Raw genomic sequence first — 17,102 nt, 5'->3', positions numbered from 1 at the left:
ACACTAGGGTTAACTTTATTTATGCATTTGCATAATTTCCATAAACTTCTATAGCATTTTACCAGTATTACACCAATATTAAATCTCAAGGATTTCAAAAGCTTGACAGTGTGAATTTAAGACATATTGTAAAATAAAATTATTAGTATTATTATTATTATTACCATTATTATCAAATATAATTTCTTGTGTGTTTTACAGTAAAATTGTAATTAACAATATATCGCTCTATTTTTATTGAGTTAAAACATAATAATAATTAAAGCTGGAAGCAGCATTTATCGGGGTTCAAGCAGTTTAGGCCTCTGAGGTGGTCTCGGCCAACTTGGATGTATGGATGACAGTTAAACACATCCAAAATGGAGAATAAGCTAACAGACAGACACACACACTGAAATCAAATTATTTTACTAATGTCACGGCTTACGCTGCTGGAAGGAACACGGAGCCGAGGGATAAATGAAACAAGGATTTATTAAATCAAACATAGGCAAGGTAAGTAGCAAATAACAGGTGGCAAGTGGCAAGTAACAGGTAACAAGTGGACAAGTAGACAAGTAGACGAGTTGACAAGTAACAAGTAGACGAGTAGACCAGACAAAACAGAACTGAAAGGACAAGGCTTTTATACAAGGGATAATAGGGAAAACACAGGTGGATGGAATGACTAAATTAACAGGGACATGGAACACATGCGGAAATGACTAGACACACCTGGGAACTAATCAAACCACATAGAGACAGAAACTGGGTCACAGGGGCAAAAACACACAAAATGAGTCCAGGTGTGTGACAGTACTCCCCCCTCCCGGTAGGTGCGTCCTCGCACCGTAGAAACAACAAAGGGAGGCGTGGGTGGGAACTTGGGAGGAGGTTCCGGTGGAGGTGGACGGTCAACGGGCCGAGGCGGAGTCCAGGCCTCAGAGGCTGGAGGCGGAGGTGAGGGAGACGCCGACCAAGGCGTCGCTGGAGGATGGCGGTCCCGCTGAGCTCGCACCACAATGATGGTAGGCTGAGGGCGAGCAGAGGGGCAGCCAGACGACAGCGGAGGAGGAGGCAGGAGTGGGTGGGAGGGTGGTAATTTTGGAGGAGCAGGCATTGGAGTAAGCTCTGGGGATGGAGCCCTTCCTGGGCTTAACGGAGGATCAGGAGCCCGTCCTGGGCTTAAAGGAGGATCAGGAGCCCGTCCTGGGCTTAACGGGGGAACAGGAGCCCGTCCTGGGCTTACAGGAGGATCAGGAGCCCGTCCTGGGCTTAACGGGGGAACAGGAGCCCGTCCTGGGCTTAACGGGGAATCAGGAGCCCTTCCTGGGCTTAACAGAGGATCAGGAGCCCGTCCTGGGCTTACAGGAGGATCAGGAGCCCGTCCTGGGCTTAACGGAAGATCAGGAGCCCTTCCTGGGCTTAACAGAGGATCAGGAGCTCGTCCTGGGCTTAAAGGAGGATCAGGAGCCCGTCCTGGGCTTAACGGAAGATCAGGAGCCCGTCCTGGGCTTAACTGAGAAACTGGCACAGGTGAATTGGAAACCCCCTCATTTTGACCCATTTGGCGCTCCACATTTTGCTCCCTCGTGGTGGGCAGTGTCGCCGGCTCTCGCACCTGGTCTGACGGGTTGCTCTCTGGCTCTCCGTCATCGGTGGGCTCGGGCTTATGCCTCGTACCGTGGGGAGATTGTAGGCTAGGCTCAGGGTCCAGAGTGGACCTGGCGAGATCCTCCATTGGGCCGACCGTGAGAGGTGACCCATTTCTCACCAGATTCCACTCTATGAATGCGGCGAAATCCTCCCGAGGACCATCTTCGGGCGACAACGCTCTGCACCTGGAGTTCAGGCTGGCGTGATAAAAGGTGCAGAGCGCGTGGTCCGGGTAGCTGGTGGCATTAGCTAGGAAGAGAAACCGTCTAGTATGGTCCTCGAGAGAAAGTCCCTCCTGCTCCAGCAAGAGGAGGAGGTATTCCGGGCGATAGAGGGGATCCATTACACACTACGGAAAGAAAAAGACTGTGAAAAAACGGAAAACAAAACGGAGGGAAAACACGCAGTTTTTAACTTTTTAGGTCGGGTCTTCTGTCACGGCTTACGCTGCTGGAAGGAACACGGAGCCGAGGGATAAACGAAACAAGGATTTATTAAATCAAACATAGGCAAGGTAAGTAGCAAATAACAGGTGGCAAGTGGCAAGTGGCAAGTAACAGGTAACAAGTGGACAAGTAGACAAGTAGACAAGTAGACAAGTAGACAAGTTGACAAGTAACAAGTAGACGAGTAGACCCGACAAAACAGAACTGAAAGGACAAGGCTTTTATACAAGGGATAATAGGGAAAACACAGGTGGATGGAATGACTAAATTAACAGGGACATGGAACACATGCGGAAATGACTAGACACACCTGGGAACTAATCAAACCACATAGAGACAGAAACTGGGTCACAGGGGCAAAAACACACAAAATGAGTCCAGGTGTGTGACAACTAATATATTAATACTCTGTAAGCATGTGCTCACACACACACACACACACACTCACAAAGACACACATATGCATGTACACACATTTTGTTGCAGATATAGATATTTGAAATAAGTGATAGGTGACACTAAACTTATTGCAAGTCTTCTCTTTTTAAGAGTTTCGATGTCATTTTCAGGTTAAACTTTAATGTCAATGTCAATGTCACCTTTATTTATATAGCGCTTTAAACAAAATACATTGCGTCAAAGCAACTGAACAACATTCATTAGGAAAACAGTGTCAATAATGCAAAAATGATAGTTAAAGGCAGTTCATCATTGGATTCAGTTATGTCATCTCTGTTCAGTTAAATAGTGTCTGTGCATTTATTTGCAATCAAGTCAAGATATCGCTGTAGATGAAGTGTCCCCAACTAAGCAAGCCAGAGGCGACAGCGGCAAGGAACCGAAACTCCATCGGTGACAGAATGGAGAAAAAAACCTTGGGAGAAACCAGGCTCAGTTGGGGGGCCAGTTCTCCTCTGACCAGACGAAACCAGTAGTTCAATTCCAGGCTGCAGCAAAGTCAGATTGTGCAGAAGAATCATCTGTTTCCTGTGGTCTTGTCCTGGTGCAAGACATTAATGTGGCAAATTGTAAAAACTGATATATTTGTATGAACAAAATGGAAAACATTGACTCAATGAGATTTAAAATGTTGTAACAGTGGTTTTATAATGTTTTGGCATGAATCCATAAAACCTTTCAACAGTGCTCTTTAAGTTAGCTGAATGAGCCCATTAGTGGTCTTCCACTGCCATCTATTGGTTATAAATTGAAATTTTTCATGCAACACTGTGTTTTAACCTTTATAACTATTATAGTGTTATTTTTGGCCCAAATCTCTCTTAAATTTTGCATGCTTTTTTAGAATGAAATTATGCATTATTTTACACAGTCTTGAGAATTTTTGGCTTTCTGTTTGTATTAATAGGCCTTTGGTTACACCATGTAAAGAACATATTATAAAATGACTGGTATATAGTTGCCAAAATTTAAATTAAATTTTTTTTTTTTTTGATAATGATTGACCTAGAGAGGCTAGAGATTTGTACTGAAGTGGTTTAATTGATTTTCAGCTTAAACCCTTGAACTAGTTTGTTAAAATAGCTTATTTAATTAATTTTATGTAATATTTAAATAACTGTTTTATTTACAACATTGGTCTCAGAGGCAAAGTTGAGCAGAATGAGGAGATCTATCATGGGATATGAAGATCTAGTGTTTGTTTGAATATATGAGCATTTTCAACCAATTTGAGGCCATTTACCATATAAATCTTGTGTTTTGAGAACTTTTCTACTGTTAGAGTGCCACCTTATGGTCCGATCTCCACAAAACTTTGCATGATTGTTAAGAGTCATCTGCTACATGATTTCTACAAGTTTCGTAAAGTTTTGAGTTTTTGTGTCGGTTTTATAGGCTTTTGTTCAAATGTCTTTTTATAAATGACCCGGTTATAGCTAACCAAAGGATAAAATTAATTTTTTTTTTATAATTATTATTTTTTTATAATTATTGATCTAGAGAGTCCAGAGAATATTACTGCAGTGGTTTGGTTTTGATTGGGCAAAAATCCTAGGACTAGTTCGCAAAAGTAGGTTTTTAACATATTTGTGAATAATTAATGAACGATTTGATTGACAGCTATGGTTCTTGAGACAAAGTTATGCACTATAAGGAGATCTATCAAATGATATGCATATTGTGTGAATCTGTGTAACACCACGTGATTACTGAGCCAAAAATTCAAAATTCTTACAGACCTTTAGGACCATGAGTCGAACATGCCCACCGAGTTTCATTCCGATTGACCTCCATTAACCTTGTCAAAAAGGTGCTTAAATTTCATTGGCCAATGGCGGATTGGCTGAAAAACCTAGTACTAGTTTGCAAAAGTAGGTTACGGACATACGTCAAATTTGTGGAAAAACGAGGCCTCCTAGAACCAAAATCAGAGTGACCGTTTTTGATTCCGCATGACCCAAGGTTTCGAAAAATGTAAAATATTTTTTTGTCTACAACAAGCGGTTTAGGAGCTATATAATAATAATACTACAGGAATTCCTGTTCTAGTCAAATAATAAAAATTACTGTATATCAAATAAGTAAATGTTGCAGCGGGAATTTCTTCAGGGTAAACTGTCTCCAGTGCACTGTACTCACTGTGGGACACAGTATTCTATGGGCAATGGGTCTGATTGAAACACCTGAATTTAATAATTAAAGGATGTGTCCTAATACTTTTGTCTTAATAGAAGTGTACCTTAGAAGAGTATCTTAATAGACAGGTTGCTGGTTTCAAATGTGCCTTAATGCCTTCCCACCTCCTTGTGAAGCCAGTATATTTCACATTTCAGATTTTGAAAGCAGCTGTCTGTGTGGGTGATAGCAACACTCATTTTTGTTTATCTTTTTGTGCTCGACAATTAGAATAAATGACCAGAAAGTGTGTCATTCTGCTCATGAACAACTGTAAAATAAAAAAATAAAATAATAAAAAGATGAGTCCAATAAAGCTCGTGAATTTGACTGCTCAGCTTCACAGCTCAATCCAATACTGGGCTGCACTGTTGCCTAGTAACGATGGCACACAACTGACCTTATCTCGTGTTGTCATAAAAATGTATGAAGTCCCCTCTATTTTCCTTCCTTGGTTCTCTATTCCCCACTCTCCATGCACAATCACTCGCACGCATCCAAGGGCAAACCACACTATGCAGTTTCTTATTCCCTGCTACAGCACTGCTATCGTGTGTGTGTGTGTGTGTGTGTGTGTGTGTGTGTGTGTGTGCGCGCGTGTGTGCATGCTTTGCCTGGGAGCTCCCTTGTTTCATTACAACGTTGTTATCTGAACCAGAACACTGTCTCACAACACACACTGGGTAGGAGGGAAGCAGATCACATGATTTAAATTTAACACTCACACACACACACACACAGATGTATAAGGGAGAAAGAAAGGGAAATGTCTGAAAGGGAGAGGGGCTTATAGAACAGGCTGCACCTTTATTGGATTGGCCTTGACAGTGATTATTTCGGCAGAATCCATTCAGCCTCTGGAGGGAGGAAAGACACCAGCGTTCAATAACACCTGACACTTTTTTCCCATCATCCACCACACTGAGGTTACAATGTAATTCTACTGTGTCTATTGCAGCATTGCGCCAATTTCTTTGGAATATAACTTTACCTCTAAAGATTGAATAAATTTATGTTCAATTTAAATTCAATGTCTGAAACGGCAGGCAGCTTTAGGGGACACTGAGTAATATTCATTGGTGTCTGCAAAGGCAGGCATCCATATTACTATTGCTCATACTTAAAGTTTGGAGATTTGAACAAACATCCAATTCGAAGTATTAAACTTTTAGTGTAACTCATACATTTTTATGTGGTTAATTAATTTTATATACATATTTAAACATGATTCATTGTATGATTTTATATTTGTGAAGTTATATTCTGTATAAGAGAACTGTACTATACTATACACATTTTTTTTTTTTTTTTGCTTTTTGTTTGTTTTAAAGTTTTTAATGTAGATAAATAACAGTTTATTATTTTATTTTGTATTACACTCTTAAAAACATAGGTGCTTCAAAAGTTTTTTCAAGCGATGCCATAGAAATACCATTTTTGGTTCCACAAAAAAAAGAAAGAAAAGAAAAAAAACATTCAGTCAAAGGTTCCCTAAAGAACCATATCTTTCTTAACTTTTTATAATCGGAAGAACCTTCTTTCACCACAAAGAATATTTTGTGAAACAGGCTCTTCAGATGTTAAAGGTTCTTTATGGAACCATTTAGACAAAAAGGTTCTTCAATGGCATCGTGAAGCAACTTTATTTTTAACAGTGTCGTTTTTAATACAATTATTTTTTATATATTAATAATTTCATATATTATATATTGATAATATATTAGTAATATTTTTGTATATTCATAATAACTTGTGGCTTATATTAGACAGTTTGAACAGGTGGTGATTCCAAATTAATCCACATATCTGAAACACCATATGCTGATGTTATTCAGATTTAAGAATGAAATAGAGACAAAAGTTGTGGAGTTGTGCATGTTTATGGTAATACATGTAACAACATTTGAATGGCCATCAAGCTCCAATTAGGACTGTTCAAAAAGAAAGTTTTTTCGTGTGTTTGTGTTTGTGTGTGTGCGTGTGTGTGTGCCTAGTATTCATCACATTATGGGGACCAAATGTCCCCACAAAGATAAGAATACCAGTAAATTTTGACCTTGTGGGGACATTTTTAGGTCCCCATGAGGAGACATGTTTATACAGTAATTCGCACAGAATGGAGTGTTTTAAAAATCTAAAAATGCAAAGTTTCCTGTGATGGGCAGGTTTAGGTGTAGGATTGGTGTAGAGCGATATAAAATACGGTTTGTACAGTAGAAATAAATACCATTACGCCTATGGAATGTCCCCACAAAAAAAAAATAATATTAGAAACCTGTGTGTGTGTCATATTTTCCACTGCTTTTCTATGTACACATGCACTATACTGATATTATTGTTAACTAAAACTAAAACCAAAACCTTAAAAACACCTTTTCAAAACTTGAAATTAAACATATTACTAAAAGTATATAAATGAACAAAAACTATGATAGCATATCAATGATACTAATAACACTGCTTCAGACTTTCACATGACACTGTGCTTTAAAACCACGGTGATCAAGCAAAAAGTGTTTTGTTTAAAAATTAAATGTTTCTTTTAGATGTTTATATTTTTACAATTCTTTGTGATGGGCCATGGCTTCAACTGTGTATTTATACTGGCAGGGGTTAACAGGGCCATGCTAACCAGTGAAACCTTAACTTCGTTTGTCCAGCACCTCATCCTTTCAACCGTCCAATACTCCCTGTCCTCCATCTTCTTCTATGGTAAATCGTGTTAAGTCACATTAAATTGAGCCAGATCAGTAATGGCCCAGATTCAAGGTGATTTTTGCTGTACACACTGTCATCCACAGCACATATGTGTCACATGGAGGAAAAAGATTTGAGCCACATTTAACTGCAGAGTGAAAGTAGCCTATGCAATGTGGTGTCTAAGTGGATTTAACTTTTAATGGCGATTGCAGCCTACCAAAACATTTCTCCTCTCTGTCCTCTAGTTCTTTTTCAAAGAAGTCGGTGATTAACACACCTCGCAGTCATATCACAGAAGGTGTTTGTGATGCTGAATGCAGAAAGGCTCCAGCCCCAGGGGGCACCGGGAGGCAGTGAGGGTGGCAGCAAGACTTCACCACTCGACCTCCCGTTGTCCTGGGAACAGATGCGGCGCAGTGTGGTGTACGAGCGTCTGTCGGGGCGCAGATGGCGGGCGAGGGTGATACCTCAGAGATGGCAAGCAGGCAATGCCCCTTAAGAGAGCAAGCTGGCAGGTACAGGGACGGTGAGCTTAACCCTGCCAGCTGAGTGGGTCGTCAGGAAGTGTGCAGCGATGCACACTGCAGAACGGACAGTTACACACCAAAAACAGACTGGATGTTGAAAACCTAGTGTAGGTGAACACTAATGCCTATAAGCAAGCAGAAAGAAGAAAGGAAGGAAAGAAAGAAAGAAAGAAAGAAAGAAAGAAAGAAAGAAAGAAAGAAAGAAAGAAAAAAAGAAAGCTTGTCAGTTATGTTTCAGTTCTCAGTTCTGTAAAAACAATTTCCCTGACGTTTTTTATAATGTGTCCATTTGAGTCTGCATGATAAATCGTAAACAGACATAAATGAGAGTACAGAGCTGTAAAATGAATGTGGATTTATTTATTTATTTACTTCACCATTAAGAAGAATAGGATTCATTTGAGATTTTAGGTTTTGTTGCAGATTTTGGTATTTTGACAAGCCAGACTGAGACATTGTTGAGATCTTCTCTGAAACTTCCAAGGAGACATGCAAGATGATTGCATTTAAATTTAATTTAAATGTATAAAATAAATAAGTAACAATTAATTTAATTTAATTTGTACTTTTTTTATCTCTGGTGATGGTGGTCATGTCATGGAGAAGGCCAGACTGAAGATGAAGCCAGAATAAATAAAATTGATCAGAGATTGGTCTTTCGAAGTTTAGGCTTTATGAAGTTCTCTGTTATAACTAAAAATTAAATAGGCTATTGGTCTATCTATACTTTTAAACTATAGCATATATTATCGAAAAAACAGATGTTTCTTCTGAACTTAATGTTGATAGCATCTGATCATCCTTACCCCTCTGAAACTTTAGAGAGGACATGTGAGAGATCACTGGGGTTTAATTCTCAGAAGAAAAATGTGTGAAGCATGTTTTCTCTCCATTTAATGTCACTGCCGTCTAGAATAAACAACTGCTAGATTAAAAAAATGTCATTTGTATTTTTATCTTATGGGCAGGTCTGAAATAAAGGCAAACAGTCCCAATTTTATTTGAATTCAATTAACATGGAAGGTAGTGGAAATAGAGAAAAACATAGTCATATATGTTACATTGTCTTTTACACAACAAAGGACAGAATGTAATCTTTATTTAAAATATTAAATGTATTTTACAGTACAGTCTCAAACAAGCTGGTTTGGTCTACTTTGAAAAGTTTGAAAGTATAAACACCTTTAAGACTAAATGTGTGAAGATTCCCAGTCATCAAGACAGCTTAGTTGTTATTTTCTAGTCAACTGGATGTGTTGTCCTGTTTCTCAGAGACTCTTCTTTACAAATGTAACCAGTGAGAGTTTATAGTTACTAATGATGAGTCTATAAACATGCTTTTAGCAGAAACACTGCCTTATTCAATTTAGCAACATAAAACGAGCTTTAAACATTCAGATGACCGCAGTGATTAACATATTAGTACTTGCAAAGCAGAGAGAAATTAGAAAAAGAGAAAAGAAGCGATGGTACTATATCGGTACTATATTGCATTGTTCTAATACTTATGGAAGGGTTTTGGAACTTGCTCTTTCACAGGAAATGTAATTGCATGCATGCAATTGGAACTGGATCATTGCTTAACCCACAAATTCTGCCCCATCAGCTGCAAACTAAAGGGTGCAGGTCGGGACAAGTTGGAAATGACCTTTTTGGACAGGTCACTACCACACACATCCCCCTCCTTTCTCCCCTTTAATCCCTGCAGATTGTCCAACTCCTCTTTTTTGTCTTTAATTACACAATACCCAATATCACCATGCAAGATGCCAACAGATGCACCGCGTCTAAGACAAGCATTATGATCTTAGAGATGCTTCAGTAATTCAGACAGCGCAAGGCATGGAGATTATTTTATTGAGGAACGTGCCAGGTCTGAGGTCGAGCAGCAGAAATGTACAACAGGTGGGCAGTTTCAGGGCATGAGAGTGGTATTATCAATGAAAGAGAGCATATGCTGTTAATATAAAATATAAGGATCACCAAAATCACACCAAATATAAAATGCTATATAACCCACCATCTCTACACACAAAAGTTTTTGAAGGGGATGTGTTAAAATGGCAGTGGTGCTGTGCTGTATGTCTTATAAGGAGACCGGTGCAGTTAGCTCTGACCGGTTCTCTGTCTTGCCTCTCAAGTCTTGCTCCAATCAGGGTTCGGCGAAGATTAGGAAGCAATGTTCCAGCAAAGGCGATTTGGACTGTAAACAGTTAGCCTGCTCACTCCGATAATCTCCCTCATTCACGCACAGTTTGTTAGATGGGGGAGCGGTAAACTATGCCCTCATCTGACTATCAATGGTACTGCAAGACAATAGACTGAATGGAAGGAGAATTATGGATAATCGTGCAGCCTCTCTCTCTCTCTCTCTCTCTCTCTCTCTCTCTTTCTCTCTGTGTGTGTGTGTGTGTGTGTGTGTGTGTGATTTTCAATGGAAACAGTGCATACCTGGAGATAGATAGATAGATAGATAGATAGATAGATAGATAGATAGATAGATAGATAGATAGATAGATAGATAGATAGATATTTTACTTAAAATTATATCTTTACTTAATTAAAACTGCACTGCCTTAAAAGCATTTGTAATTATTTTGGAAAATGCAAATAGTTATCATCAAATTCAATTGAATTCAATTCGAATGCATTTCTATAGCGCTTTTAATAAATATGTTGCTTAGTTTAGTCAGAATGGGCTACTTATAAACAGCCCGATTTAAACATTACTCTCCACAAAAATTGTTCCCTTTATGCATTGCAGATTGTTTCTCAAAACATACAGAACGCCCTTCTTAGAACGCATTTTAAGCGCCACCATCGCGTTCTCAGCCTATAGCCGGTCAAAACTGCTGTCTAGCAGCCGCAGCACACAAGCTTTTGAGACACATCCCAGTAGTATTTCCCTCTAAGGTGCCTCTGGCCCCAGCAAACGCTGGGAATGTTTGGATATGCTCGTCATATCCGTCATATGCTCTTTCAGGAAGTTATCAGTTGAACACATTACACACATTTGTATCCTTGTAGCATCTGTCTGGTTCACACACTCTCTGCTGAATATTATTCCCATAACTAATAATGAGAATTGAACTATCGATGACAGAGTTCTGCACTTTGAAGCAAAGCTGAGTGTTGTCTGTCTGGTCAACGTGAAGTTTGGCGAGATGTGGCTCTACGGGCTTTTGCTACTTTCCCTTTCCTTCTGGACGTCCCATTCAGTGTTTAAAATACCTTTAAAAATGTTTGCGGGGAAATTCAACGCGTCTGTGCAGCTGGACCTCAAGCCTTTGCGAAAGACTGAAAGCGCAGTGGAGAGCGGACTTTCCCTGGCTTCGGATCCAGCTGGGATTGTCAACTTTCTGGACATGATCAATAATTTAAAAGGAGACTCTGGTAGGGGATATTACATGCAGATGGTCATTGGGACGCCTGGGCAAACGGTATGTCATTTTTCAACATGTTGATACCTCTCAGAATATGTAAATATTTATCTTGAATATTTTGATAATGTTGAAAAATATTTTTCAAGTATTTTATTTTTCCTTCTGTATGAAGTGACATGTTTTGTAACGGGACATTTATTAATTTTGTAACTGTCTCCATTTAAGACAATGGTAATGTTACATCGGAACTTTTCAATATTTAGACTGCATTATTATACTGTGGCCTTAAAAGTATCTGAACATTTAGGTCGCACGAACAAATGAATGTCGTTGCATTAGATAACTAAACATCCGTCAAATCAGCCATTAGGCTATTAATCTTAAAGAGACAGCACAAGCAATAGAAAAAAAAGTCCTAATAATAATTTGTTTCACAACAACATGTGTGCTAACTGTGGTCACACTGCAAGAAGACTTGAGCGAATTTGAGAGGATCTGACCACTATTAACCTCTCATACGTCCATTAAAATTACTTTGGGAGATTCAAGTTAGAAGAGTTAAATTATTATAATTTTGAGAAAATGTGTTCATATCGTTTTGTTTGTGATCAGCTGTTAAACATCAGAATAGATGTGTACTGTGGGATAAGGCTGATCTCAAAGCAGTGTTTCAGCTTGTAAAAGTATATCAGTTATGAAGCATGTGATGTGAAAGTTTCTATGAGATGCCTTGGGCGCAGGATGGAGACCAAAGAGCCCTTGATCTTTGTGCTGAGAATATGTAAGCGCCAACTCACATGGGTTCACATGACAGTGGACCCCTTGATGAGAGCAGCTGACTCAGATCAGGGCCTGAAGCAGACTCGTGTGTGCACTTCTCTTTACAGCCTTTATGCTTAGTTGGTATTGCTGTTATTAATTTCTCTTTCTTATCAAAAACCCTGCAAAACTCCCAAGTGTTTAATTAATATTAGATGTGTTTAAAAAATGTGTATTTGTAGTTGAGGTGAATCGTATAATCGATTGATTAGACTGTACTGTCTGTCTCAGACAGTCTTACCTGACTAGTATCCATATTGTGTAACATGGGTGAAAATATTTTATCTTGTAATCATTCAAAGCACAAATTTTTTTTAATTAAATGAAACTGTTGAATAATAAATCTGGCCACAATCTGGTTAATAATTTGAAGGGCTGTGCCCAAAGAAAATACCTTATTCAGAAAGGCACTGATAATGGCTTCAAATTTAAAAATGAAACCTATAAAATAATAGGGAAATATTCAGCCTACACAGTCAGTCCTTGTGTTTGCTGGATAGAAGATGAACCAGGGATAGCACAAAATTAGTGATGAAACTGACAGCTGTAGACACCCCATCTCTTCTTTTACTAGTTGTAGCACAAAATAAACATGAATGAACATCAGAAGGTATGTTGAAAGTAGGGTTGTAACGATATACCGGTATGACGATATACCATGATATAAACATGTAACATTATCATACCGTGTACATTTGCTTATATACGGTATTGGGAGAAAATAACAGACACAGAATCTCACCTGCGGCTAGGCAACAACTTTCCACTTAACTGTTCTCTTGCTCCACCCACACGTAAGGCGGAGACAACAGCAGAGACAGAGGCCATTATCTCTAATCTCGAACCCCCATCGAAATATGAGTTCAAACTGGCACTAGTATGGGAATACTTTTTATATAGAACAGACAAATGCTTATTTGTCCTTGAGGGTAGACACAGTTTGCAAAAACTGTTGTCGGAAAGTAGCCGCAAAACGAGGAAACGCATCGAACATGTTTACTTATTCAGAATATCACCATCCCGTGCAGATACAGCTATGTCCCATTTATAACTTAAGGTTAAAGCATTATGATTTCTGTGATGCGGAGTGAATCCCAGAATCCAGTCATGACAATGAATTTACAGTAGCTAGCTACAATGCAGATGTCTCATAAATGTGCGATTTGATGGATTGATGAATAAATCAAAAACAAAACTGTAAAATAATGAGAAAAGCACTGCTCTATAAAAATATAGGCTAATCGGTTTGTTTTGCATGTCTCTCTGTGAATGAGCAGCGTTGTGTCGTGTACTACATACTCAAGTATGCGCCAGCGAGGCTTAAAGTGCCAGGATTAACAGTGGCTGCTGTCTCACTATCTGAGGACTCATTGAGAAAACAATTAATAATCATTTCATCATTTGATTTGAGAAAACCACTGTCAAAAACAAATACACTGACACTCAAAGCTCTTCAATACAACCCGCCCAAATAAAAGTCTGCTTTTTAACTTGAAGAATTTGACAGAAATTACGATTGTACTATAATGTAGCCTACTTCTAAAATAATAATAATAATAATTTACATAAACATTTTTAAGGAATATATATTTTTCCCTCATTTTAATTGAGTAAATCTCTGTTGTGCAGCCTTTTGCGAAAACATAAAAAAGTAAAGGTTTTAAAACTTTAATTAAATTGTTAAATTTACCGTATTTTTCTCATAGTTAGGCTGGTCCTACGACTTATAGTCAGGTGCGACTTATTTATCAAAATTAATTTGACATGAACCAAGAGAAATTAATAACTAAGAGACATGAACCAGGAGAAAACATTACCGTCTACAGCCGCGAGAGGGCGCTCTATGCTCCTCAGTGCACCTGTAGACTACACTGAACAGCATAGAGCGCCCTCTCGCGGCTGTAGACGGTAATGTTTTCTCTCGGTGCTTGGTTCTAAATAAATTCGACTTATATATGCTTTTTTCCTCATCATGACGTATTTTTGGACTGATGCGGCTTATACTCAGGTGCGACTTATAGTCCGAAAAATACGGTATATGCATTTTATGCAGTATATTTGTATTAAATCATAAAAGTACAGAATCTATATACAGAAACCCGAATTTATTAATTTGTATGTATAATTAATGATGAATATGAGTTATTAAACTAATAAATAATCAGTGATTAAATTTTCTTGTTTTTGATTAATGAAATTTGAATAAACACATGCTTTCAAACGTTTGTTCAACCAAAAAAAAATCTAATTGTTTAATACCGTATACCGTGAAACTGTATTACCGTGATATTTTCTGAGATGATTATCATACCGTGAAAATCTCATACGGTTTCAACCCTAGTTGAAAGAGACAGTCAACTTTGTATGCGTTAGCATATTTATATTCAAAACTATGAACAATTCAGAATTACACTTAAAACGGCTTCTCATCCAGTTTGAATAACTTCAGTTTCAAGCCCACTTACAGTTTTAGCAGAATGTAGATACAAATAATTTAGCGATTGATACAGATTATGATTCATAATATCTTTAATAAATATGCTGAATAATGCACACATGTAAGTTAGCTGTACTGATGTAACTGCAAGAATTGCAAGAATTTGTTTCTGAAGGCAAACGTTTAGCCAAAAAGTTTCTTTTTTTGTTGTTGTTTTTAAGGTAAAATGGTGTTTTTAAAATATACCAAATTATTAATATCATTTACACTCTTAGGAGTTACTCAAAATGACAGCCTGAACTAACCAATTAACCTTGGTTGCACTACAGGACTTTGATTTGGCGCACAAATGTTTTTTTTGTTGTTGTTGTTGTTGTTGTTGTTGTTTTTATTGTCAGGTAAAAGCACTTAAATCCCTGCTATAGGCCTAACTGTAATTGCATGATTCTCTCTGTATAGCTAAAACAAGCTTGAATTTAAGTGATCATAATTTGTCACGTAGCATGTCTCTCTGGAAACATTATAATGAAATCTGCAGTGTCATTGAATATCATGTTTATTCTCTCATCTCATCACAATTGAATGAGTAAGGTGAACTGCGAGAGGCCAGGATCTTCCCGCATCCTCTGCGAATATGTAATTAAGGGTACTCTCATGTTAATTTGAGGCGCTCTCTCTAAACGAGCCACTAATTGCAGAATCTGTCGCATGTGAAGAGGCGTTGGACTGGAGTGGCTCACATCTGCTAATTGGTACAAACAGGTAGCAGATGCGTTCCCAGTGACAGAGCGCCTGCCAATTAGCTAAGCCACCTCGATAGGGGTGATTAGAGCCGCTTCACCAGTAGAGGAGCCATGGGAGCGCAGTGAGGAGGAGTATACAGGCCGGGGAGAGGCAAGCAGGGCAGGCGCCAGATTCCCAGCACCAAAAGGAGTATGTGTGTGCCAGGGCCTTGTCGTGGACTGATTTACAGATGCATCTCAAAAAATTTGAAGTGCTTTATTTTTTGTAATTTAATTTAAAAAAGATGGTTACGACTTGCAGCTTAGGAAAATTCAATACCTCAAAAAATTAGAATATAAAATTTTGAGCTTGATTAGTTTGATTAATTTTGAGTATAAATATTGGGTACCCATTAGGCTAGAACATGCAACCACAATTATGGAAAAGACTACTGCTTTGACAGTTGTCCAGAAGACAATCATCAACACCCTCCACAAGGAGGGTAAGCCACAGAATGTCATTGCTGAAAGCGCTTGCTGTTCACTGAGTGCTGTATCAAAATATATTCATAGAAAGTTGACAGGAAGGAAAAAGTGTGGTAAGAAAAGGTGCACAAGCAACAGGGATGACCACAGCCTTGGGAAGATTGTCAGGAACAGCCGATTCAAGAACTTCACAAGGAGTGGACTGAAGCCGCAGTCAGCGCATCGAGTCACCACACTCAGACATCTTCAGGAAAAGGGCTACAGCTGTCACATTCCTAGAGCCAAGCCACTCCTGAACCAGAAAAAAAAAATGTCAGAAGCATTTCACCTGGGGTAAAGAGAAAAAGAACTGGACTGTTGCTCAGTGGTCTAATAAGGGCCCAAACATAACCCCAAGACCAGGGGCCCCTGCCTGCCTAAGTCCTGCCCTGCCAATAAATATTGGGAAGTCGTGGCCTGGTGGTTAGAGAATCGGACTCCCAATCGAAGGGTTGTGGGTTCGAGTCCCGGGCCGGCAGGAATTGTAGGTGGGGGGAGTGCATGTACAGTTCTCTCTCCACCTTCAATACCACGACTTAGGTGCCTTTGAGCAAGGCATCGAACCCCCAACTGCTCCCCGGGCGCCGCAGCATAAATGGCTGCCCACTGCTCCGGGTGTGTGTTCACAGTGTGTGTGTGTGTTCACTGCTCTGTGTGTGTGCACTTCGGATGGGTTAAATGCAGAGCACAAATTCTGAGTATGGGTCACCATACTTGGCCGAATGTCACTTCACTTCACTTCACTTCACTTCAATCACACGATTCTGTTGAGCTTATGAATGCAATGGCCATTTAAAGGCGTTCAGATGAGTCATCACTGAAACACTGGTGTTTTGTTCAGTGCGCGAGCGCTGACTGAATTGTGCTCTCTGGTGAATTCTTTCTGATCAGAAACAACAAATTCCACATGGGAATGTTTGATAGTGGTTGAACTCTGGCTAGACTGAAGTTAATGATAATGTTCTTTGATAATGTAGCCTAAATGCTGTTTGTAACTTACAACATTTTTATTAAATTCACGTTAAATACAAAGTCTGTCAAATAAACATATTTTTATGGCATGACACCCTTATCTGATAGGCTACTTAAGTGAAAAATATGGGTTTTATGCGTAGTTAATATATAAAATTAGGCTACTTTGTCCATCTCTCATTATAGACCACTAACATGATCCATAAAGGTACAAAAAACCATTTACTTCCACATATTTGAGAATTTAGATATTTCTTGATATAGTTAACATGTATGGGAATATTTTGAGTAAAAAATGAAAA

General features: G+C 38.8%; 1 protein-coding gene across 1 annotated transcript in view; it reads left to right on the top strand.

Annotated features, from left to right (window-relative positions):
- The first annotated feature begins 10,897 nt into the window (after positions 1-10,897).
- Positions 10,898-17,102, top strand: part of LOC132122961 (beta-secretase 2-like) — a 30,779-nt gene continuing 24,574 nt past the window's right edge. Inside the window, exon 1 of the mRNA XM_059533489.1 lies at positions 10,898-11,382. Within this exon, the coding sequence (XP_059389472.1) occupies positions 11,107-11,382 (276 nt within the window). The 5' untranslated portion in view covers positions 10,898-11,106. The remainder of the gene's footprint in view (positions 11,383-17,102) is intronic.

Source organism: Carassius carassius, chromosome 41, assembly GCF_963082965.1.
Source record: "Carassius carassius chromosome 41, fCarCar2.1, whole genome shotgun sequence".
Taxonomy (NCBI): domain Eukaryota; kingdom Metazoa; phylum Chordata; class Actinopteri; order Cypriniformes; family Cyprinidae; genus Carassius; species Carassius carassius.
The sequence above is the reverse complement of the archived record's forward strand: the minus strand, read 5'-3'. Positions and strand labels throughout refer to the sequence as shown.